General features: G+C 39.3%; 1 protein-coding gene across 4 annotated transcripts in view; it reads left to right on the forward strand.

Annotated features, from left to right (window-relative positions):
• The window catches only part of abca2 (ATP-binding cassette, sub-family A (ABC1), member 2), a 119,517-nt gene that overhangs the window by 30,102 nt on the left and 64,938 nt on the right, over window positions 1–24,477 (forward strand). For 3 of the 4 annotated variants that reach the window (XM_067600572.1, XM_067600556.1, XM_067600552.1), the window contains exon 2: window positions 16,750–16,843. In XM_067600572.1, the coding sequence (XP_067456673.1) occupies window positions 16,750–16,843 (94 nt within the window). Of the gene's footprint in view, window positions 1–16,749; window positions 16,844–21,004; window positions 24,386–24,477 lie in introns of those variants that run through there. The other variant, XM_067600563.1, reaches the window with a different exon arrangement.

Consider the following 24,477-nt stretch of genomic DNA (forward strand, 5'->3'; position numbering starts at 1 on the left):
CTACAATAGTATGTCCCCTTTGACGTGCATTGTATGAAACCTCATGTAAAAAACAATGTCTTGAATAATTATTGAATAATGACAGTGGCCTTCTATGCTAATATGTTAGCACGGAGCACCAAAGCCGATTATTTACCAGAGACACATTGATTTTGTTGTTTTTGTTCTCATCACTTATCCGAGATGTTGACCACCCAAAACTTGATGTTTTCCTTAACTGGCAGCAGAGCCTCGTTTCTTTCTTGTAGGTGTAGCTGTAACAAGGACGTGAGGACACCAGCTCCCTGTGGTCTGTACCTGTCTGCTGAGTGCTCTGGCTCTGCCACTGTGTGTGTGTGTGAGAGTGTGTGTGTATGTACACTGTAAAAAAAAAGAATCTACTCAATAAACGTGAGGTAACAATTTGCTCTTGATTTGTTTGGGTAGATTTCACCCCATGTTTCGAGGAAAGAGTACTTAAATTTAACAACTATGACACACTAAAAGAAATGAGATAGTCTACCTAACATTTATCAATACATCACACTACTAATTACCTATAAAAATGATTTTGTTTTGTTTTTCAAACACAAACACAGTCCTATGCAGTGTTGCCAACTCTTCAGTGGGAAGTAGTAAAGCCTGTAGGAAAAGTCGCTAGATGTCGCTAGATGCTAATTTGCATATTTATGATGTCATGACGTAATTACATACATACAAGATTTTTAAAAATCTAAAGAAAATTAAGTTAAATAAACTAAACTGACTAACTAGCTATTTCATTAGCTATTCTAAAACAGGCTGTTGTATCAATCTGAATCATGTACAGAGAGACGATCATGCGCTGGAATAAATTGACTATTGGTAACTCTGTCTATTTTGACAAACCTAAATCAGACTCAGATAGTTCATTCAAGTCAAATCATTTAGAATAAAAACAATAAGGATCAGTGATTGGTCATTAGGTACACACATTCACAGCTCATCCATGACTCAGTCTGTCTGATGATTGGTCCACTGAACAGTCAATGCAGAGAGTTGGTTACATTAGCTCTCATTCACTGAGAAATACTGGTGACTCTCTTCAAGGAGAGGAGTTTAAGGTCTGTCCAGAAAGTCACTAATTTCTACGAGTTTTTTGATATAAAAAAAAAAAAAAGTCGCTAAAGAGGTCTGAAAAGTTGCTAAATCCAGCTACAAAGTTGCTAAATTGGCAACACTGATCTTATGGTGGTTCCACGTTTCTGGTGATGTAACGGGACAGAGTGCACAGTGAATTTACATTTCTCCGTTTTGCCTCTTCAGGTTAGGCTAACCTATTGTTGCTAACTTTAGAGCTAACCCCATTCACTTTTCCAGCACTTGGGGAAACAACAGACCTGACTTTTTTAGCATTTATTAACTGACACACTGGAGTCTGTATTGTACATTTACTGCCAGACTGAGAACTTACTGCTAACCTTTTCCTCTGCTCCATTCGCATTCACCGTCACTTTCCTGCCACTCTTTCCCACTCGCTACACAAACATACTGAGCACTGACCTATTCCTAATCGGAGTTACGCTACCAATACTACCAATACCAATACGTACAATACGTTATTTTTGGCATTAAAAATATATCTTTTGGCCTGGCAGGGGTTCGTTGATATTATTACAGAAGAAACGCTGATTCAGTAAACATTCAGTACGTCGAGTAAACACTCAGTAAACGTTGAGTACATGGATATATAATAAGAGCTGGAAAGGGTGCCGCCGCTCAGCCTTGCAGCCAATTTTTCCCAGTGGCCACTCGCGGTATTGCAGCGAAAAATCCCCCTGTCTGTCCCTCCTGCCGCAGGAAATAATGGATTAATCCTGGAAAGCTACTGATGTAGCACTTCTCTCCTAATGAAAGTAACACAGAGATTACAACAATGAGAATTTAGTCGGACGAGAGCATATCGACCAGTTGACCAGCAGACTACAGCCCTACAAAATGTTTCTAGAACAATTCAAATGTGTGAGTCTGGGGTATTTAAGACTGATCAAATACAAACAAATAAAAATAAATAATAATAATAATAACAGTACAATTACACACCATAAAGATCAGTTCCTTATTGTCTCTCAGAGGAGCTGAAGTGGTACCCCTCAGCTGGGCTGTGCATGTAAACACACTGACAGACTGTAAAAGTGGAGAAGAGTAGTAGTTTGTTTTCTCTTTTGAATCACAATTATTTATATTTTTGCTGATCAGAGTTACAGTGGAAACCGCCTATAGTGACGCCTGTCCAGGTCAAATTGATCACTTTAAGCAGATGATTATTATAACCAATTTTTTTTCTTCATCTTTATTTCTCGATCTAATTGACATTTGTATATTTATTACATGAATATAAAGTAATGTAATGGGCAGCTAAGCTATTTACTGAATTTTATTAACTGTTTCAAAATACAGCACAATTATTTCAAATGCTTGTTTCGCTGCTGCATCTTGTTGGCTCGTTTTTAGCAGTTTGTCAACCAAACAACCAAACAGTTCAGTCTATAAAACAGAATCTGGATAAAAACACCAAGACAGATAAAACTGACTATATAAGTGTCTATACCTGTGTGTGTGTGTGCGTGTGTGTGTGTGTGTGTGTGCGTGTGTGTGTGTGTGTGTACATTGACATCAATTTCGGGGTTGATTTTTGGCACCATTAGCATGTTAGAACTGGATCAGAAGTAGTAAAGCAACTAACAATACATTGGACATTTGTGATCACTATGATAAAAAAATATGAGAAAACATAATTAGGGCTCCAACTAACGATTATTTTCATTTTCAATTAATCAATTAACTGTCTCTATTAACATTGTGAAGCAAAAGTTTAAATTAAACCAGAATTACTTCTAAAATATGTGAAAGCAACTAAAAAAGACACATAAACATCAAATCAACCAAATATCCAACAACTCACATCCCTTATTATCCTCTATTATCTCTTATCCTTATTCTTTGACTAAACTTTTGTAACTTAATTGTTCTGTTTTCTCTGTGTTGTCCAGTTAATGTTCTGTCTTTTGTCTTGCAATGAAAAAATAATATGCACTACAATGTGATGAACATGAACTGGACAATTTAACAGTTGATTTTCATACGTAAATTACTATCATGATACAATAAAGACTCACATACCGGAAGATTCTCTGTTTTTTAAAAATATTTCTTCTGTTTTCTATTTCAGTGGTTCTCCAACTTTTTCACATCAAGGACCCCTAAACTGACACAAATTAGACCATGAACCCCCGTTTGATAAGGTTTTTGCTTTTAGATTACTTTATTACAGAAAGTGTATGAAACTGATGACCAAATATTCATACATACTGGATCCTGGAACCCTCTCAAGGACCCCTGGGGGTCCCCAGACTCCACTTTGAGAACCACTGTTCTATTTCACCCAGTTGTAGCAACAGGTTACAAGAAGCTGAAATGATCTATAATGTTACTGCATATATGTACAGTATGTATATGCAATAAGTTGAATATGCAAAAACACACACCTCTCCTCCTCCTGCTCCTTCTGTATCTGCACCAGCAGTCTGGATGCCTCCTCAGCATCTGTCCTCCCACCAACACTGCAGAGTCGCTTTTGTGTTGTAGTGATGAGAGTTTAGTGAAATAGGCCTATTTCAGCAACCTGCTTATGGCAGCTAACATAATTTATTTTATTCGCCAACATAGATTTTTACTCATATTTGGTGAATGGCAGGTGCTAATTTTGGACCCTGTCTGCTATTAAAGCTAAACTGACCAACTATAAATTGTAATCGGTTGAATACCATGCTGTAGCTAGCTAGCAAAAGCTATTCAAACCTTCTGTGTCAGGGGCCTGCATTGCATGCACAATGGTAGCCCTTTGCTACATTACTTCTCAAAGTTGGACTACAGGTAGCTAGCGCTAACGAGATGGCTGGCTAGCTAGCTTAAATTTGGAGCCTGACAGTAGGTTCAGCTGTGCTCCTGGCAAATACCACGACATGCAGCTAGTTTTAGGTAACCAGCATTCTTGTCATTAACCTGCACATTGCTACAGGCTTTCTTCACTACTATGTTTTATAATTATTAAGTTTAAGTAGAAGCTAACCTTGCTTGCACATTCAACTCTGACGTTAGCATTTCACATGTTAATTAGCTTGCCTATTATCAATGGTAGACTGCCAGTGTCTAGAGAAGGCTACAAACTTAAATTCCTGGTCTTACACAGAAGCATGCCGACTACAAATATTGTGATAGATGTTACCATTAAATAAGTTAACATTTGCATTCATGATATGCAACTGGTTAAACAGGAATCAACTCAGCAGCTCGAAACTCCCACCAGGGCTGATGCATGGCACGTTGCAGTGCAGGGCTCTAACTGTGGAGGGCTGTTACTGTTAACAAATATAGTGGAGGAAGAATTTATCTGTTATTATGTATTTCACTTGCTGACTAATATACTTAAGAAACATTTAAACCATTCGCATGGGCTGTATTTACCCCCCTCCAAAATCCCTTTTTTACAGTGTGTGATCTCATGTCACCCTGGGGAGGTGACTTTGTCCTCACACAGCGAAGTCTGAGACAGCGTGGTGACACAGCAGGAATGCAGATGCCACTGCTGAAGTGAAAACTCCATACACTTTCATTCTAGCTAACACTGTGTGTACACGTGTGTGTGTGTATGTGTATGTGTGTGTGTGTGTATGTGTGCGCGCATGTGTAAACCAGCTTTTAATCCATTAAAGCATTTTACACATGCCTGCTCATGACTTTAAACATATTTTGGAAGATGCTATTTTTGACTGTTTTTTTCTGTGACAGTCTCTCACTCACTCTCTCTCGCTCTCTCACACACACACACACACACACACACACACACACACACACACACCCTATTTACATAATGCAGCAAATTATAATATACTGTAGGTGCTTGAGAACTTTACTTACTGCAGCTACACTTAGTATTCATACTGTACACAAAAGGCCTTCATTTACTTCAAATGCAGAGAACCATTTGGAACAGGCTTATATTAGAGAGGACTTCATTTCTAATTTCTCTTTTTTTCATTTTAGTATATTTCATCTTTGATTTTAGTAAGAAGCCGCCTTGTTTTCTGATCTGTCAGATTTAATTTTCCCAATTTGCTGTTTTTACAATAGTTGTTAAGCTACTGTCAACATAACTCAACACTTCCTGGACAGATATTTTATATCTATGAGTTAGGGTTGATACAGCAGCTTTGAACTAATTTTGACTTTTGGGAGGAAAATGTGCAATGCCAGTCACTTTCTCATTTAAGTGAATGGGAAGGTGTGTCGAAACTTTTGACTGGTACTATAATCGTCTCTCATCCTTGTCAAGCAACAGGGAAATATAGTTGTGCATCATCTGCATAGAAATTTAATTACATACTGTACAAAAGTTTCAGGCACTTTAGATTCATATCCATAGTGCAGTACCATCAGGGATGCGTCTGATCGGTCCCATATTCATTCTACAGCATGAGCCCCAACATCCAGCCAGAGTCATAAAGAACCATATTCAGCAACAAGAAGAACAAGGAGTCCTGCAACAGATGTTATGGCCCCCACGGAGCTCTGATCTTAACATCATGGAGTCAGTCTGGGATCACATGAAGAGACGGAGGCAGCTGAGATGCCTAAATCCACAGAAGAACTGTGGCAACTTCTCCAAAATGCAGGAACAACTGACCTGCCAAGTACCTGAAAAACTGTGCGCAGGTGTACCGAGAAGAACTGCTGCTGTTTTAAAGGCAAAGCCACTCACACCAAATATCGATTTCATTAACATTTCTTCTGTTTACTGAACTTTGTATTATTCTTGAAAGTATCCTTGCTTTACTTTTAGTGCCTAAAACTTTTGCACAGTATATTATGTCTACTAATCATGTTACCAAGAGGAAGCAAATAAAAAGAGAAATCAATGGGGCCCAAAATCAATATCTCAGACACAAAAACATTAGTGAGGTCCAACACTGATACTGGGTGATAAGGTCTGGCTGAGTCAGTGTTCCAGTTCATTCCAAAGGTGGTGGATGAGGTTGAGGTCAAGTTCTTTCACACCAAATTGGGAAAATAATTTCTTTATGGAGCTGGCTTTGTGTATTGGGGCATTGTCATGTTGAAGTAAGAGTGTCATCCCAAACCTGAAAAAACTGACCCATAATTAAAGTACATCTGCACAGATTTTATATTTAGGTTGAAACGGTGCTACATTGTAACCACCTTTTTACACTGGCATCAGTTTGTGTGATGTAACCTCATCTAGGCAACATCAAACTTAATGACAGGCACTCAGCTGCCTCTGTTAGAACACTGTGAGTGATGTGATGAAAACCTGCTGAACAGAGGCATCAATTGGACATCTCAGAAATTAACCTCCTACCTTGCTCTTCTTAAGAATAAAGACATTATGACAGTTGATGGAAACACACTCATTTGCAATTTCTTTTTTGGAAACATGCTCCAATTTTTACAACTTTTGGATGATGCGTCAGTCTTGATTTGCATTGTTTAAGGGCATCAATAATTCTATTGTCATTGATGTATAACTGTGAAGTATGCAGCTGACAGGTTTAATCTACAGCACCTCAGTGTACTTTTATAGGCACACTTGCATTAACATGATCCGGTATTCATTAACCCTGGGTTAGTTTTGGCACTGGTCTATATTTGTCCCCCTCTGTGGTTGCTGAACCCCTACCTCATTCAGCTCACTGCAGTTATGATCAGCCCTTTTAATAATTGAACTGCAAATGAGTCGTGAGTGTCTGCTTAATAATACATCAGCAGCAGAGTTAGAGATCCTTTGTGTTCCAGAGGTGGTTGAATAAGTGTGTGTGAATGGTTCAGTAAAGACAGCAAGGGTGTGTCGCTGCAGTGTGTGTGTACATGTATGTGCTTAAGGGTGTGTGTGGCAGTGCAACCACTGATATAGATCCTGACCAGACAACCTGGCCCTCATATAAAACTATGAAACAAAAAATCCCTGCAAAAAATGGACACTACATTCAACACTGTATATTATAAAGTGTCATGAACATTGAAGGAATAGTTTGACAGTTTGGGATACATGCTTGTGTGCTTTATTGCTGAGAGTTAGATAAGAAGATCAGCACCACTCTCATATCTATCTGTGAAAGGACCAGTGTGTAAAATTTAGTGGCATCTAGTGGAATGGACTTGGCAGAAATGAATATAATATTCAAAAGTATGTTTTCATTAGTGTATAATCACCTGAAAATAAGAGTCATGTTTTCGTTACCTTAGAATTAGTCCTTTATATCTACATAGGGAGTGGGTCCTCTTCCATGGAGCCCACCATGTTGCACTGCCATGTTTGTACAGTAGCCCAGAAGGGACAAACCAAACACTGGCTCTAGAGAGGGGCGTCGGGCCACTGTAGGTTCTCCTACACGCTTTGAAGGGAAGGGGGGTGGGAGGGGTAGATGCCACTAATCTTACACACTGGTCCTTTAAATATAAAGCTATATCCAGAAGACAATTAGCTTAGCTTAGCATTAAGACTCGAAACATAGGGAAACACTTAGCCTGCTTGTCCAAAGGTGTAGCTGTTTCCTCCTGTTACCAGTCCAGGGTTTCCGCCCATGAATTGTAAATTGGATACATGAGAGTAGCTACATGTGTTTAGAGCAGAGAGCAGGAGGAAGGACAGACGTCTCTGCTACTGTGTGCTGCGACTCTCACGGAGCGAACACTTTTAGTTTATAATTATTGATAACGCACTTAGTATTTTACAAATTAGTTTTTGATTTGATGAATGTGAGGCGCTGATACATGAAAATGAACTATTATTTCTATTTAATAACAAGTAACAAGTAATGGACAGAGAGGACATCATTCACACAGGAGAGAGAGAGAGACATGAGGTGAGACTGAGTCTCCTGCAGGATAAGGAACATGATCCAAAACCTCTTTAGATGACAGCCAGGGAAGCATAGCGGTCCCAGGACAGCCTATGGTCCAACAAAGAGACATCATTTTCAGTAGTCGTGGAAGCTGCAGTAGTGGTTTTTAAGAGCAGATAATGTTTGCAATGTTGATCGAAGACATATGTTGATTCAAGGGATTTTAGGACAACAATGATGATGTCTACACTAAGCTAGCTTACTTTTAAATCACACTTATTTGTGAAAAATGACATCCACACTAGAATGGCTTCTTTTCAGTTTCTGTTGTCAAGCATGAAATAGCAATTTCATTGTCAAAAATGCTTCCTGTTAACCAAGCAAACAGTAACTCATGCTGAAATGGCTAGTTTTACTTCCACACAGCCCACAAGCGGTCACAGTTTTCTAAAAGCTGAAATTTCCCTGCATACACGAACATGCTGGTGTTTTAAGATTTATCTACTCTGGAGACAGTTTTTTAAAAGCTCAGTGTGGACGGAGGGACAACATGGAGACAAAGATTTGTTTTCAGATATAGCCAGCTAACATATGTAGTCTTTATCCTGCCTACAAAGTCCCACACAGCTTCCTTCAGTCTTTATCTGGAAGAGCTATGTGAATAGAAATAATCACAATTCATTAAATCAACTGATCAGTTCTCACTCTTCTTAATCTGCATACATGTAGCTGGATGATACAATAAACCCCTTTACACTTCTCTTTTGAACTTGCAGTACCTCTAAGTTATTGTGGATAAAACATAGCACCCTTGTGCCAAAGAATATATGAAAGCAGTTTGCAGTGTTGAGAGTTTGAACATTTGCAGGTAATTGATGCTGGTGTGAAAACATCCTTTTCTCCTCTGGCACTTCTTCAGCTCGACCTTTTTTCATTTTCCTCTTCGCTCTCCTGGTGAAAAGATTATTTGTTCATTTTCCAATTCCCCACATGTAATCCATGTTAAAAAGATGTGAAAGGCCAAGTGTGAAGTGTGTGAAGTGTGTCAGGTGGCCAACTCTCCACAAACTATTTATACATGACTGTTATGGGTTGGGCATAAAGTACAGTTCCTCATCCCAGGGGGAAGGCAGGACTGCTGCATACAGTAAGTCACTAGTGGCTTATTGTAAAATGCACGATAACCTGTGTGTGTGTGTCTGTTCTCCCCAGACATTTGAATCAGTGCTCTAGGCTTAATGTCTAAAATTCTAAATCATTTATCCAAACATCATGAATTGCAGGGGAGTCATATCTAAATCAATGCAGTCTGGATTTAAAAACAAGTACAAGCTAATGCTTTTCCTGTAGACTGTATATAAAGACAGACGTAGCGAAGTGTGACCAGTTGGTTTGCATTGGAGCCAGTTTGAAGCCCAGAGTTGCAGCTTATGGTCAGCGCCATCTTGTCCGTTTGAAGCCAAGACCTTCAAATAAGGAGTGCAGGGTGTTGCCTCTGACGCTCTGGAAACACGCCCTGCTACCTATGGAAAATATGAACTTTCGGACAGGAAATATGTCTTTGTCTAAAAATCACAATTGTAACCAAATTTTGATTTTGACAAAGTTGCCAAAGTTAAGTTGCAGAATGTAAAACTTGATGAGCAGCCGTTAGATATCTTCTCAAAGCATTCATCTATTGACCAACCAGTAGGTGAACTACAGCAGAAGTAAAACCTTACCTTGAATTTATCTTAATTTTAATCCAAGTTTTCACCCAAAAATCAATGATTTTATGTTGAGGGGACTTTCTTTTTGTCCTCATAAGGGAGGCGAGTCCCCACAACAAGACTGTGTAAACAGATTAACGTCCCCACAACGTTAGGAATACCTGGACCACACACACTTTTCGGAATACACATAATTTGGAGGACTTGTTGGTTAAAGCTCCCCAAGCATGATATCCTGGTGTCACCCATGGTTGCAGCTGGCTCAGACCCTGTACATTATAATGGATACAATATCAGGATAGAAGTTTACTGCATGAAAGTTTATCAAAATAAATTAATATGTAAATGAAAAGCACATACCAAGCACCACAAGGGTACTACTGCAGCTGGATGGAGAGAGAGAGAAAGAGAGAGAGAGAGACAGTGAGCTGAACAAAGGGCGTGCCTATATACTATATACAGTAGGTTGAACCGACAAGCCAGCACAGGTACCAATCAGATCACTGAGAGCTGTTGACATGAAACACCAATAATGACAACAACTTCTCCTGAGAGTTGTGTTTGTGTAAATCAATACCTAGAAATGGACCCTTTTGTGTGTGTGTGTGTGTGTGTGTTGTACATCCTCCTACCCGCTCTGTGAGTCTCAAACATTGGGTCCATTGTGACTTCAAATGTTTTGAATGGCGTCATTGCTGTGCACCACAGACACCAGTCTCACAGATGATGAATAATTCTGATTCCACATTCAGCAGAGGCCTTTGTGTGTGTGTGTGTGTGCCAGTATGTGCCATATCTGTATGGTAGCATATTAGTGCACTAGGGGTGTAACGGTATACAGTTTGGGGTTTGTATGGTTTGGGGTCATGGTTCAGTACATTATCGGTACAGCAGAAAAAAAAAGAAAGGTAGAAAACATTTTGGTCCTTTATTTTGAGTAATGTAAACATCCAACAATGGCTCATTGGCCGTAACTATTACTGAAACAGTCTAGTTGTGCTGCAGTGGAAGAGGAAAACACAACTCTTCTGTTTCCTGCGACGACTCAGGACACCTGCTGAAAGCTGTTTTATGAAGATTTATGGTTGCTCAGAACTGCTTCTTACGACATGCTGTCCGACCACATCGGAAATGGCTTCACTCAAAGGTGGAATGAAAAGCCAACTGTTACAGAGAGGGGGTGGGGACAGTGAGACGTTATATCATTTAAATACAGGGATAATGGAGCATATTTTAATAATGTTTCACTCAGTCAGTGTCATGGGAGGATTGTCCAGCTCTGGTCTCTCGTTTGTCATTCCAACGACAGAGACACTATAGGAGCATGGGTAACCAGGCTAACCAGGTTAACTTGGCTAAGCCAGCTAGCATATATCCATGAACACTGATGCGCGCTACTAAAACATTCCGAGTGGAATTCTGGCTCTAGAGCTATTTTTCCACACATGGGAGTAAACGGATTATTCAACTATTTTGACAGTAATTGTGTGGGTCACCTGAAACCCCTGCTCTAGAGAAATGATCTTGCTGATTGCCATTTCAGGAGAATCTCCTGGGTAAATTTTATGTATCACATATCGGTATTTCGGAATAGTTTGATATTTTGTGAAACTTGCTTATTTGCTCAGTGCCTTGTCAAAATGAACATGCCCGTTGCAGATGACAACTCCGTCCACTTCACCTCCACCCTGGTGATCCTGATCCTCATGAAGATTTAACTGGCCTCAGGTCAGAGAAACACACATCAGCAGAATAGACAACAATAAAAATCAAGTAGAATAGACATAATAATAATAACAATGCAGAGGTCTTCTGTCTGGTTTTCTAGCCCAATAAAGGAAAGCAATTTTGTAAAAAAAAAAAAAAAAGTGGTATATGAATGAAGTTTACCCTGCCTTGCCTAGAGTAGCATTAAAGTGAATTGATCTTGCAGGTACATTACACAGTTTGCTTATTTGCTTTCTTGCCAAGAGTTAGATGAGAATATTGATATCAATCTAATGTCTGTCCAGCCAGAAGGTAGTTAGCTTAGCTTAGCATGAAGACTGAAAAGATCTAGCCTGTTAACAAAATACTCCTTCAGTAGCAGCAACCCTAAATCTCACTGATCAACAGTGTATCTCAACAATAGTCTCATGGTCACAGTCAGGTTACCAAGAAAGCAGCCTGGCAGCTCGGAGACTCCAGGAAGTCACTGCTTCCAACCATTGAAATTTCCAACACTAAGGGCCCCATAAAACTGAAAATAGTCATTTATACACTTTGTTTTTTGTACAGATTAAACAAATGAGATATAGTGAGATTTAGAGGTGCTGGTAGGTGGATTTTGTTACCTTTGGCCAAGGTAGCTGTTTCCCCCTGTTTCCAGTTATGTGCTAAGCTAAGCTAATCATCTCCTGGCCCACCCCACCCTCTGGATACGTAACGCTCCTACCCTGGACTCTTTCAAATCAGGCCTCAAAGCCTTCCTGTTTGCTCAGGCTTCTGGCCCACAGTTAACCAGTTCACTTCTCAGTTGCTTATTATTTAACCTCGGCTTAGTTTTCTTTTATTTTTCTTTTTTGTAAAGCGTCCTTGGGTGTTTTGAAAGGCGCTATATAAATCTAATTTATTATGATTATTATTACAGTGTTATACTTAATGGACACATATGAGATGGTATCAATCTTCTCATCTAACTCTCAGGAAGAAAGTGAATAAGCTCATTTCCCAAAATGTCACATTATTCCTTGTTCATGACACACAGTGTTAAATGCAGGGTCCATTTTCTGGGCATTTTCATTTTAGTTTCATAGTTTTATATCAGGGCTAGTCAAACTTTTATGAGAATTAAGATAAAGATTTTAAGTTTATCAACTAAGAGTTATTAATCATGACCTCAAGTATTTAAAATAAGTAGCTGGTAAAAAAAGGTGTAAAAGTCAGCAGGCTACAGCTGTTATTTCAATATCAGATACATAAAGTATTCAATCAGTATTTCATTATTTTTATTGAATCTGCTATATGATGACAGTATGACATTTATTTACAATACTTGCTGTGTTGCAGTAAAATTAAATGCACAGATCTATGATGTGCTGCAAACATTAAAGGCAGCAAATAAAATCCCTTCTCCTCACCACAGTGCTGTATCACACTCCGCTCCGATGACTCAGAGTGTGTGTAGGCACAGTGTGAAACATGCATAAGCACATTTATATGGCATGTTCACATTTAGGAACACCAGTTTCTGTGTGATGTGTTTTTTATGTGAATGCATTATTTATAAGTCAGGTCTCTTTTGTGAGTAAAGACTCTTAATCTCGATTGGACCATTCTTGTTAAAGCATAGTTTAGTTTATCACAACTTGGGTCTTATTTTTGTAGTTTTGTCCATCATACCTATCAGTTATGATGACATCATTCCCACTTAACTAACTGCTGAGTGTTAGGAACATGGTGACATCACTACATTGACGTCTTAAGAGGCAAGAAAGATGATCAGACAGGTTGGATACAAACTAACAGTTTATCCGGTTGCTAATAATCCTTCATTGCACAGCTACAGTAAGTCCAGTATGTTGATGTTGAAGCAGGAAGTGGGTTTGCCTAACTTGGAGGATTGTTTCAACCTGTCTGATCGCTCCTGTCTTTTGACCTGTCAGACTTCTTTTTAGAATACAATGAGGACAATTTACTATTACTGATAAGAATGATGGTCAAAACTACAAAAATAACCCTGGCAGGGTGATTGTCAGGGACCAAGCAGTGAGGCTTAAGAACACCAGGTGTCAAAATCAAAAACTTAATTTCAATTTAAGAAATAAGTTAATTTTTCAAAATACAAAAATAGGAAAAATTAGATAAACATATTTTCAAAACTATGGCACTTTAACTTAAATTGAAGTTAACTAAACAACCTATACTGGACTCAACATAACTGACCTAACAAATTACATAAAGTGAGGATATATATTTACTATATTACAAATTAACCATAATACAAACAAATAAGACACTCTTTAAAACCAATCTAACTGTTAAACCAAAAAAACAACAAAACTTTAACTCCCAGAACAATCAGATTTAACTGAATTTCACACCCAGTTGGCCTCTCCCACTTCCTGCCTACCACAATAAAAGAGGCCATCTTTACTGGTGCTGCATCTTTTGTCCAGGGAAGAACTTGCTGGATCCATGAAAAACAAAGGTAGAACATAATTTAAAGCAAATAAGAAATGTTAATGACAGAATGTTAACTGACATATATACACTCCAATTAGCAAACAAACAGTCCAAAAATAATACTGTGTGCTGTATGAAAACAAAAGGCTATGTGTACTGTCATCATTTGAAATGTCTGTATGTTCACTCTGCTAAAAAGAAAAACACTGGCCAGCGGTGTGTCTGCCACAGAGAAAATTCAAATGATGTGATTAGTTCAAACTTTTGTTTTTGCTGGATGTCTAGAATGTCTAAGTTGTGAAATCTAGTTATTACAACATGCACAAAAGGTTACTTTCAGGCAAAAAGTAGAGATGTTAGTTGCTACATTAGTTGTCCTGAGTCATGACAGTCCTTTTACTGTAACTGTGATGTGATACGTTTACAGTTTACAGGACTGTGGTGACTCCAGGTGGTGAGCTGTCTCACAGTGAATTTAACGGTCACATCTTAAAGAAGGACAGACTGAAAAAGACTCTGCACACTGATCTGTGCTCTCAGTTTGTGTTAGTTGATGAGGTATCATCTCTGGTTACGGAGTTGAATTACTCAGAGTCCACTGAACGGGTTCCAGATTCTAAGTTGTTCAGTTTGTGTCTACCTGCCAGGTAGCTAACACAAGCTAGCAGCAGTCTGCAGATATCAGGCTGATGTCTTGTACAGCGGACCTTTCTGCTCTGTCTGTGCTCAAACTGATTATTAAACTGCAAATCAGACAGCAAAGCCCAACTGAACAATCTGAGTTAACAACACTCATAACAAACTCCTGTATAAAAATACACAATTTAAAATAGGCCTTGTTTGTAGGTGTGGGACAAACAACATGGATGATATTTTAATAATAAAGTCATGTTAGGAGCCACTGTTTAATTCGGCACATATTTGGAAGGTAAATGTGGACTTGTTTCAGTAAAAATGTAACTTAAATATGTAGTAAACAAGTGATCCATCACCAATCATTGTTATGTTAAATCGTCATCTTTTTCAATGGAGTTCGGTGCATTTAACGTTACTCACTTCTCTGCTGAAAAGTCCTTGGCAACTTCATTGTGGCGGTCGCTCCTTGGAGCAACTGCCTCTCATGTTGTGCTTTTTGGTGAAGTGCTGCCCAGTAGATGCTCTCCCTCTTGCCAGGGACCACCCACCAGCACGCAGCCGGTGCTGAAGCTGAAGCCACAGGTGGTGCAGGGTGTCTACTACTGCTGGCACCACGTCTGTTGACGCGACCCCTCCTCCCAGCTGGATTATCCAAAGTGAATCCCGGTTGTCTCTGATGAAAGTTTGTGAAACTACCCAGTGTAAAAATGGTAACTATGAGTACATGCGCTCTAGTGTTTATATAGTGGAGGGGGAGTCATGCTAGTCACCCCTCTATGTCATCAAGCCACAATTTCAGGTCCCCCCCCCAAAAAATCTTGAACACAGAAACGGTGAAAAATAGTTTAATGCTCCAACTCTACAATTCAATATTACATAGTTCACATGTTTTCAGCAATTATTACCTAACATGTATAATGTGTTTGAAAAGAAATCTCTGATTTTCCTTTACATGGACTGTAAAGAAATAATAAAAAGATAAACTTGCAGCTGAAGTAGCAGAGAGTCCAGGATGCCGTGATGGTGAGTTGGTGCCTGCAGGACAGGAAAGTTGACATCTAATATGTAAACTTGGAAGTGGAGGGAAACTGCAGGATCTGACACTCTAACAGCATGCTTCTGTTTTATTATTCAAATCAGATGTTTGCTTTTCTTCTTCCAAGACATGAAAATCAATACAGTCAATGAATTTTAACAAGAGAACAACAGTCCTCTGTTTTCTGCTGAGTGTGTGTGTGTGTGTGTGTGTGTGTGTGTGTGTGTGTGTGTGCAGTATGTCCACTTCTAAGAGGAAGTATAGACATGTTTATGGCCTACTGGTCATGCAGATTAGAACTCTTTTGCATGTTCTCTGTATACACTAATCAAGTCTGTTGCACACTGAATACAGAATACCTTCATATTTTTTATTTCACATAAAAATGTAGTATTATAACTTTGTTGTGACTCTCTTCTGAAGTATATTCTAACTTGTATTCAGTTTTTTAAAATATTAAATGGACATGTGTGTACAGTGTGCCGGAGTCCCGGTTCATTTGAATGTGTGTCATAAAATAAGAAGTGAGGTTTTGTGTGTGCATGTGTATCAGTGGTCTCTTGTCTCTGTATAAATGGACTGTTTGTCTGTCATGACCTTCAAAAATACACACACACACACACACACACACACACACACACATAAGATGCGTTGGTGTGTGTGTGTGGGTGTGCATGTGTGTGTACATCCACACACAAGGACAATCATGGTTCTCATAGTTCTGTGTGGACAATGTAACGAGATAGTGCCACACACACACACACACACACACACACTTTGTCAACATGATTCCTGACAGAGGATTCAGTGCCCTCATGTGGCTTTGTCATCACACAACACATCACATCACAAGATGAGGTGAAACCAGATTCCTGCAGCTACTAGAAGTGCAGTACCATAATGCTGAATGACTGGAGGTAACAGAGAGCTGGGATGTTTTGACTGTTAACAGAGGAGAAGAAAGGCAGCCAGTAGACCTTAGGCCAACGTATTTGTTTGAACCGGCCTTAAACAACGGGTTTATCATTTTTCAAGTCTGTCTTAAAACTGTTCTGATCACACTTACATAAAGTACACTTACATATAATTGATGTAGGACAAAATCCACAGTCCTCCTTCTGTGCAAAAATGTATTTAAAAGTTGATTTGAAGCTAATATGAAGCTTCAACCGCCCACATGAGTCAAGCAGGGAGATGGAAACTGACAAGGAGAGTTTCATGGTAAAGAATCATGACTGAAGTTAACCTTGAGGAGTCTCCAGTAGAATCACCCTGGAAACTGAAAATGCAACTCAAATAATGTTTTCTTCTTTCTTCCTTCCAGTGGGTGCTGGCCTTTGAGATCTTCATCCCACTGGTCCTCTTCTTCATCCTTCTGGGTCTGAGGCAGAAAAAGCCAGCGATTCCTGTCAAGGAAGGTAGGATGGATGGAGACGGCACGGGGATGAGGTGGAGTGGCAGAGGCTCCTGGTTCCTGGCTGCTGTTGATAAAGTCTACTGTACTCGGGATTGTTCCAGTTAACTGCAATTTGGGTCTTATTTTCATAGTTTTGGCCATCATTAATATCAGTAATAATAATGTTGTACTCATCAAGTTAACTAACTGGTCACTAAGCCCTGTCCTCCTTTCAGTTACCCTGTGTCCTAACTGAATGTGATACAAGCAAGCGTCAGCAACAAAATCAGTTTGATTACTTGTTTTCTATATTTGAATGTCCTAACTGGCCGCAAGCAATGCAGCGCTTCACGGCGTGATGCGGCATGCTGTTTTGAGCTGAACTTTTGTTGGACGCCCTATTTCTATTTACTTTCTGATGCTCGCCTGAAAAGCACATCATGGATGAGGAACAGCTGATTATTTAGCTGAAATGAGCAGTTATCTTTTTGAGCTCCTTATCATCTGTGACAGTGGTATTTGGCAGCTTGATATATTCTGTTTCTGCAGTAAAGACATCAGAAGACGCTTTGGACTGGTTTTCACTCGTCATGAATTTATTTCCTCTGTGGCCAAAAAACATGTTACATGAGCCTTCAGAAACTTCTGCTGGTTAAACTGGACTAACGAAACAATTTTTGGTGCTGACTGGCTCTAATACACTCACTATAAACAGACTTTAAGACGCTCGCTAGCCTAGCAACATTAATGCTACAAACAACCCATAATGCAACACTCTGTGTAGAAGTTGGTTTTACACTGGTAAAGATCTGATGTTGTGAACACATCATTGTCTAGCTGTTAACGGAGTCTGTATGCAAATTAACCTATAGACAGACATGCGTGACCGGTCAAAAATATTCTCGGCATTTAACCAATAAACGGTTAACCGTTGACAACCCTAATAGCAAGTATTCACCCATCTTTTACTTGAGTGGTTATGTCTCCAGTCTGACAGGTACATGGTTTGTTTACATGACATAACAGAAGTGGATTCAGTGTGGACGGAGAGCTTCCGATGTTACGCGATGCGACATGATAGTCGGACACTTGCTTGCTGTTAGGACACGGTGTTACTGTTGCTTACATTGCTCAAGCTATCCACAACTTGGCAACTTTATTGCCAGATATGGCAGCTTTAAAGACGCCTTTAGCAGCTGTTTTTCATGAAAAAACCTTGCAAAAAATGTGTCGACTTTTTTGGCAGCCCTATTGTCCCCTCGCTTGAAACAAGTCACTGAAGTCTCTCAGTGAATGTGCTCTCATGTTCCACAGCCTACAAAACAAGTTTTTAAATATTGGTTATTTTTTATTCACATGGATGAAAGAAAAAAATGTAATAGCTAATGATAAAGTTAGTAAATAATGTTTTGCTTGACCTTTTTGAAAGATCTTGTGTATACAGTGTTTTCAGAAGGTAATTCTTTTTTCACATTTTGTTATGTTGCAGCCTTATGCTAAAATCGTTTCAATTCATTTTTTCCCTCGTCAATTTATACTCAATACCCTATGATGACAAGGCAAAAACAGAATTTTAGAAAATTTTGCAAATGTATTAAAAAGGAAAAACTGAAATATCACGTTGACATGAATATTCAGACCCTTTGGTATGACACTTAAAATTAAGCTCAGGTGCCTTCCATTACTCTTGATCATCTTTAAGATGTTTCTACACCTTGATTGGAGTCCACCTGTGGTAAATTCAATTGATTAGACATGATTTGGAACAGAACACACCTGTCTATATAAGGTCTCACAGCTGACAATGCATATCAAAGCAAAAACAAAGCTATGAGGTTGAAAGAACTGCTTGCAGAGCTCAGAGACAGGATTGTGTTGAGGCACAGATCTGGGGAAGGCTACAAAAACATTTCTGCTGCATTGAAGGTTCCCAAGAGCACAGCGGCCTCCATGATTCTTAGATGGAAGAAGTTTGGAACAACCAGGACTCTTCCTAGAGCTGGCTGCCCAGCCAAACTGAGCAACTGGGGGAGAAGGGCCTTGGTAAGAGAGGTGACTAAGAACCTGATGGTCACTCTGGCTGAGCTCCAGAGATCCTGTGTGGATATGGGAGAAACTTCCAGAAGGACAACCATCACTGCAACACTCCACCTATCTGGGCTTTATGGCAGAGTGGCCAGATGGAAGCCTCTCCTCAGTGAAAGACACAGGAAAGCCTGCTCAGAGTTTACAAAAAAGCATCTAAATGAGTCTCACACTGTGAGAAACAAGATTCTCTGGTCGGATGAAACCAAGATTGGACTGTTTGGCTTCAATTCTAAGCATCAAGTCTGGAGGGAACCAGGCACTGCTCATCACCTGCCCAATACCATCCCAACAGTGAAGCATGGTGGTGACAGCATCACGATGTTGGGGGTGTTTTTCGGCAGCAGGGACTGGGGGACTTAATGAAACCTGGTCCAGAGCGCTCAGGACCTCAGACTGGGCTGAAGGACAATGACCTTAAGCACACAGCTGAGACAACACAGGAGTGGCTTAGGGACAACTCTGTGAATGTCCTTGAGCGGTCCAGCCAGAGCCCTGACTTGAACCCAATCGAACATCACTGGAGAGGACTGAAAATGGCTGTCCACCAACGCTCCCCGTCCAACCTGACAGCGCTCAAGAGGATCTGCAGAGAAGAATGGCAGAAAATCCCCAAATCCAGGTGTGCAAAGCTTGTTGTGTCATACCCAACAAGACTCAAGGCTGTAATTGCTGTCAAAGGTGCTTCAACTAAGTAATGAGTAAAGGGTCTGAATACTTATGTCAATGTTATATTTCAGTTTTTTAATAAATTTACAAAAAAGACACAGGACTCTGACAGCAGAGACCTGGTTTCACGTCCTGATTCCCATGTATGTTTAGGTTAAGGCAACAAAAGCACTTCGGTTAAGGTCAGTGAAAGATCCTGGTGTCACTGTTAAGAAACTTGTGTTCTTCAAATCACCATTGACTTCTTTCTGTCTTAAACCAAGAACATGATTGGACATGATCTTTCTCTAACCTTAACCAAGTGCTGCCAATGTCTAAACATAACTATATAAAAAGTTTAATATTGCTATAGTAACTACCAGCAGATACTGTACTGCAAGATCAGATATCTTGATGGAATAAATAATGAAATATGTTGTCACTGAGCATTTTAATCATATGTTCAGTATCAGCATTTTTGTAATTTCCCAAATAATAATTTCAAACATTATATGTTGATAGAAAACATTCATTAAGTTCTTTCCTATTAGTCAGACAGTGACCTTCATCAAGACAATTCATAAAGCTGTTCTAAAAACAATGCCCTCCCCCCGCCCCCCATTTATTTATTCAATTAAGAATTAATTTTGAATCAAATCGAATCAGGAGATCCCCAAAGATTCCACCTCATCCCTTTTAAACATGTTTAGCCGAGCTTTGTTTGGCTCTGCTCAGCGCAGCTGCTAAAGAACAGCTTTCCTCAGTTTAGTGGAGGGAGTGATTGCATTTTGATCACAATTAATTATAATGATGGCAAAAGCTTTGAAAATAAAGCTCAGGATTATTGTGGGAAAGGCCTTTCCAGCTTTGGGGGAGTTTGGTTTAAAGGTACCTCCAACAGTGGGTTGGACTGGTATACTGGTGTTATCCTTCCCTCCATGTTAAGTTCCATTATGTTGTTGTTTTAAATATAGAAAGCGAACACCACTGCTGATTCATGTTGGCCTAGATCTGCCTGCAGTCATACAGATATTACGTACTTCTATGCAGTTTCCTCATGCTTTTCAAACAGGCAAACACATATTTCTACTAATCTGCTGCTGTTCCAAATATGTGGTTTGCCTCTTGCCATGTGCTGTGGTTATTTGTGTCCATAGTTCACCTTTTAGTAATGTGTTACACTGTCCAGAGTTGATTTTACTGCCTGTAGCCATTGTACTGTAGCACCCAGTTTATTTTGATGCTTTTTGTCTTTGTTTGTTTACTTCACCTCTACCTTGTTTCTGCTGTTCTTTCTTTCAAATCCGTTTCTCTCTTTCTGGCTGTGTTTTCTTTTCTTGTCTGCCTGTGCATGATGCATGATCTCAACATGTTGGATGGACCAGTGTGTAAGTGTCACGTCATCATTTCATCCTGACAAGTGATCCTGGCTGACAAGATTAATTTATGAAAACATTTTGATCTCCTGGTTATCTTAATCCTTTGTTGGGGTTGTGTGTTTCTGTGTCTTTGTCTTCATACAGTATATGTATGACTAGTCCTGATGCAGTAATGACTCGTCATACCACTCGACCATCTCTGAGATCTTTACATTTCTGTCACTCAGCGGCTCATAAAATCTGTTACAGGAAGCCTGTCTAAAAGAACTTCTTGGATGGTCGGCATGTTGTCAGGGATTCTTAATGTGGAAAAAGCAACTGTGGTCAAGTGTAAAAAACAGAAATCCTATTCCACTGCACTCAATACTTACATCAATACTGACTAGAACCTCAGTCTCTGTCATGTTTAGCTTCCAGCTAGGGCTGAACAATCTGAGGATTGTATGAAATATAATCACAAACCTTCATCAATACAATCAGATAAAATAAGACAGTTTCTTTTTTCGAGTTCTTTTTCGTCAGTCAGAGAAACTTCATCTTGTATAGCTTTCTATAGAAAAATTGACCAATTTAGCTTGCATGTACATGAGTGGTGTACTTGACATTATTCAATAACACTCAAATATGATCATGACATTCAAAAGTGCTGTGCTGACATGAGCTTCACAGACTAACAGGATGAGCTGCTTCAAAGCCCCGAACCTGGGAGGTCCTGATTCAGAATTTTTAAGATTATAAGATTAAAACTATTGTATTAAAAGTATAAATCTGATAAATCTCATTTACACTCAACAACTATTGCTACCAGCTACCTGTCTGAAACATGGATGTACATACTGTATGACAGCTGGCTTCTTGTTAGCTCCCCGCACACATGAATGGTATGAAAATAATAATAATGATAATGATGATAATAATGATACGCCTCCTCTAGACATTTTCCAGATTTTATTAGACTGGTACTTAAAAAATGATAAAGCTGTTACATCAGGGATAAAAGTCCTTTTATGCCAGTGTGCATCATGTGATCTTACACCACTGATGTTGCGTTCACGGTATGTCGGATGGATGGAAAAGATTCTGATGTTAAAGACTTGTGAGTGTTCACGTCATCTGACAGCTCAGGAAGGTTGTATGATAATTGAGTCGGTCATATGAATGTTTAAATTATAAAGTTAGTCCATGAAATTTGGGTTTAATTAAATTCAATGACGGACTTTGGTTGATGTTAGGCGTCCATATTTATGTGGTTTTCAGGCACTTGTGCATCATTATTACCGTACTGACCCAAATATAAGATGACCCTGAATATAAGACTTTGGAAGACTAATTTTTGGAAAAAGACTTACAACTTGGATTACATTACACTATTATTACACTGCACCAAAATGGCCTCACAGCCCTGAGCTGCTCCTAGGAGCTTAGTCTTAAATTGACATGAGGTAATCTCCTAAATTGTTTATGTATAAGAGGGCTGGCCACTCTGTTACTCTCTCTCTGGTACTTATTCATTAGCTTTGTTAAACAGCAAAAAGACTCAGGCCATGAACAGACACCATCATGAAGAATCTCACACAATTAACATCAATTATCTGCAGCGGATCCGGTAAAATCAACAGGTCCCAACAGCTTAAAGTTTCACTTGCTCCAGCTTGACAAGACAATGTTAATTCCGTAAGTTATGACTAAAACTATTTGGATTTCAATGTAAAAACATCCATCACAACAAATTTTATGAGCGAAGAAGTGACAAGTGAACTTAAGCCCAGGTTTTGGTAGATACTAGGTACTTGATGAGTAGTATGATGGTTGTGGATCAGGGCTAGTGTTTGTATGTCTAATCTGTGTGTGTGTACAGTATGTGTGTGAAAATGAATATGTCTGCCTCCCCCTGTTGAGTGTGCTCCTCTCAGTCCTGATACCTCAGTGACTGGACTCACTCACCTGGACAGAGAGGAGCTCACTTGAACACTGATGTGAATACATACAGTATGGGGAATAATCTAATCTGCTAATCATGCTATCACCTTTCTAAACTGATGAGCTGCACAATGAAGCTACAGTAAGAAGTGATGATGTGGTTATATGGCTGATCTGAAAATATTTTTATTGGCTGGAAAGTTACTTACTGATGTTTAGGACATGGGCACTTTGATTCAAATAAATCATATTTTATAACATATATATTGAAATCCATAACTTTGTTACACTACAGCAGTGAGGGGCTGATGATACTGCAAAGTATTGAGAATTGCCTTGCAAAGTCATCATATTGATGAGCACGATCTGATATCTCCGTGTTGGTGTTGTTCCTATGACATCATAATTAATGTTGCTCCAGAGGCCTGTACTACGAAGCAGGATTTGGGGATGGCGAGGTAACTGCAGGTGTAACTCTGGGTTTTCAGTCCTATGACGGTGGCTCACTTCTTACCAAGGTTCATCACCATGGTAACTTATGCTCCGGAGCAGGTTAACTTCAGAGGATCAGATCACAACCTGTCAACACTCCGTCCACTGACCAATCAGATCACTGGAAAAAAAAGAGTGATCATTCCTACAAGATCCCGACATGGACAAAAGTCTTGAGTTATAGTAAAGTAAAAGAAAATGTTTTGTTTTTTAAAGTTTGAAACAGATGTCTTAAATAGTTATGACAAACGTTCATATAATGGCACAGGACCAACTTTAATATGATGGCCCTGGACAAACATGCAAGTTAATCCTGGGCAAATACTGCCAGCTACATTGTTTATGTAATCGTTTATTTAAGCCAAATTCCACGTCCATGAGCCAATTAATTATATTTACGGTAATCATTTTCATTCTCTCATTCAACCCTCAACCCAGTGTCCCAATTTGATTTAATTTCCGATTTGATTCAATATTGATTCAGTTAGGGATAATTCAGTTACAATACCAATTTTGCTTGGATATGAAAGAGATTCTCAGAGAGCTAATGCTGTAAATTGTACAAGGAACCCTCCAACCTGCTGCATTATTAAAAATATTAATGTTTACATTAAGAATTGAGCCTTCATGGATCCACGGGAAAAGGCATGTATTAAAAGGTCAATCTTGGGATTAAGATGTCCCATCATATCATTAAAGAAAGTATTTTTAATGCCTACCTTCTGTTCCCCACTGCATACAGTATGCATGTGAGGGGGCAAGGAGCAATGCTTTTGTATTTTCTCATCAGCGTTGCCAGATGGGAAATGTTAAAGTATAGTATTAGAGGATTAAAATGAGCATATTTTGAGGAAATTATCATACATGAGTCATAACCAAGAGAACAAATAGCGTTAATGTGTAATTTCAGAAAACAGTCTACTGCTGCTGCAACACGTGTTGAATTCATGGACATGCCATGAAGTCCCACTTATCAAAGGAGGCATATCTGGCATATATGTTTAGATGTTTCTCTAGACATCCAGGCTACTGTCCAATTTGTTGCATCGTTCCTCTGCACTGTAGATGTGAGTTTTTCATTTCTCATGGCAGTGGGAGGCAGCATTTGACGCAGCTTGTGGGACACAGCATG

This window comes from Thunnus thynnus, chromosome 2, assembly GCF_963924715.1.
Source record: "Thunnus thynnus chromosome 2, fThuThy2.1, whole genome shotgun sequence".
In the NCBI taxonomy this organism is placed as follows: Eukaryota; Metazoa; Chordata; class Actinopteri; order Scombriformes; family Scombridae; genus Thunnus; species Thunnus thynnus.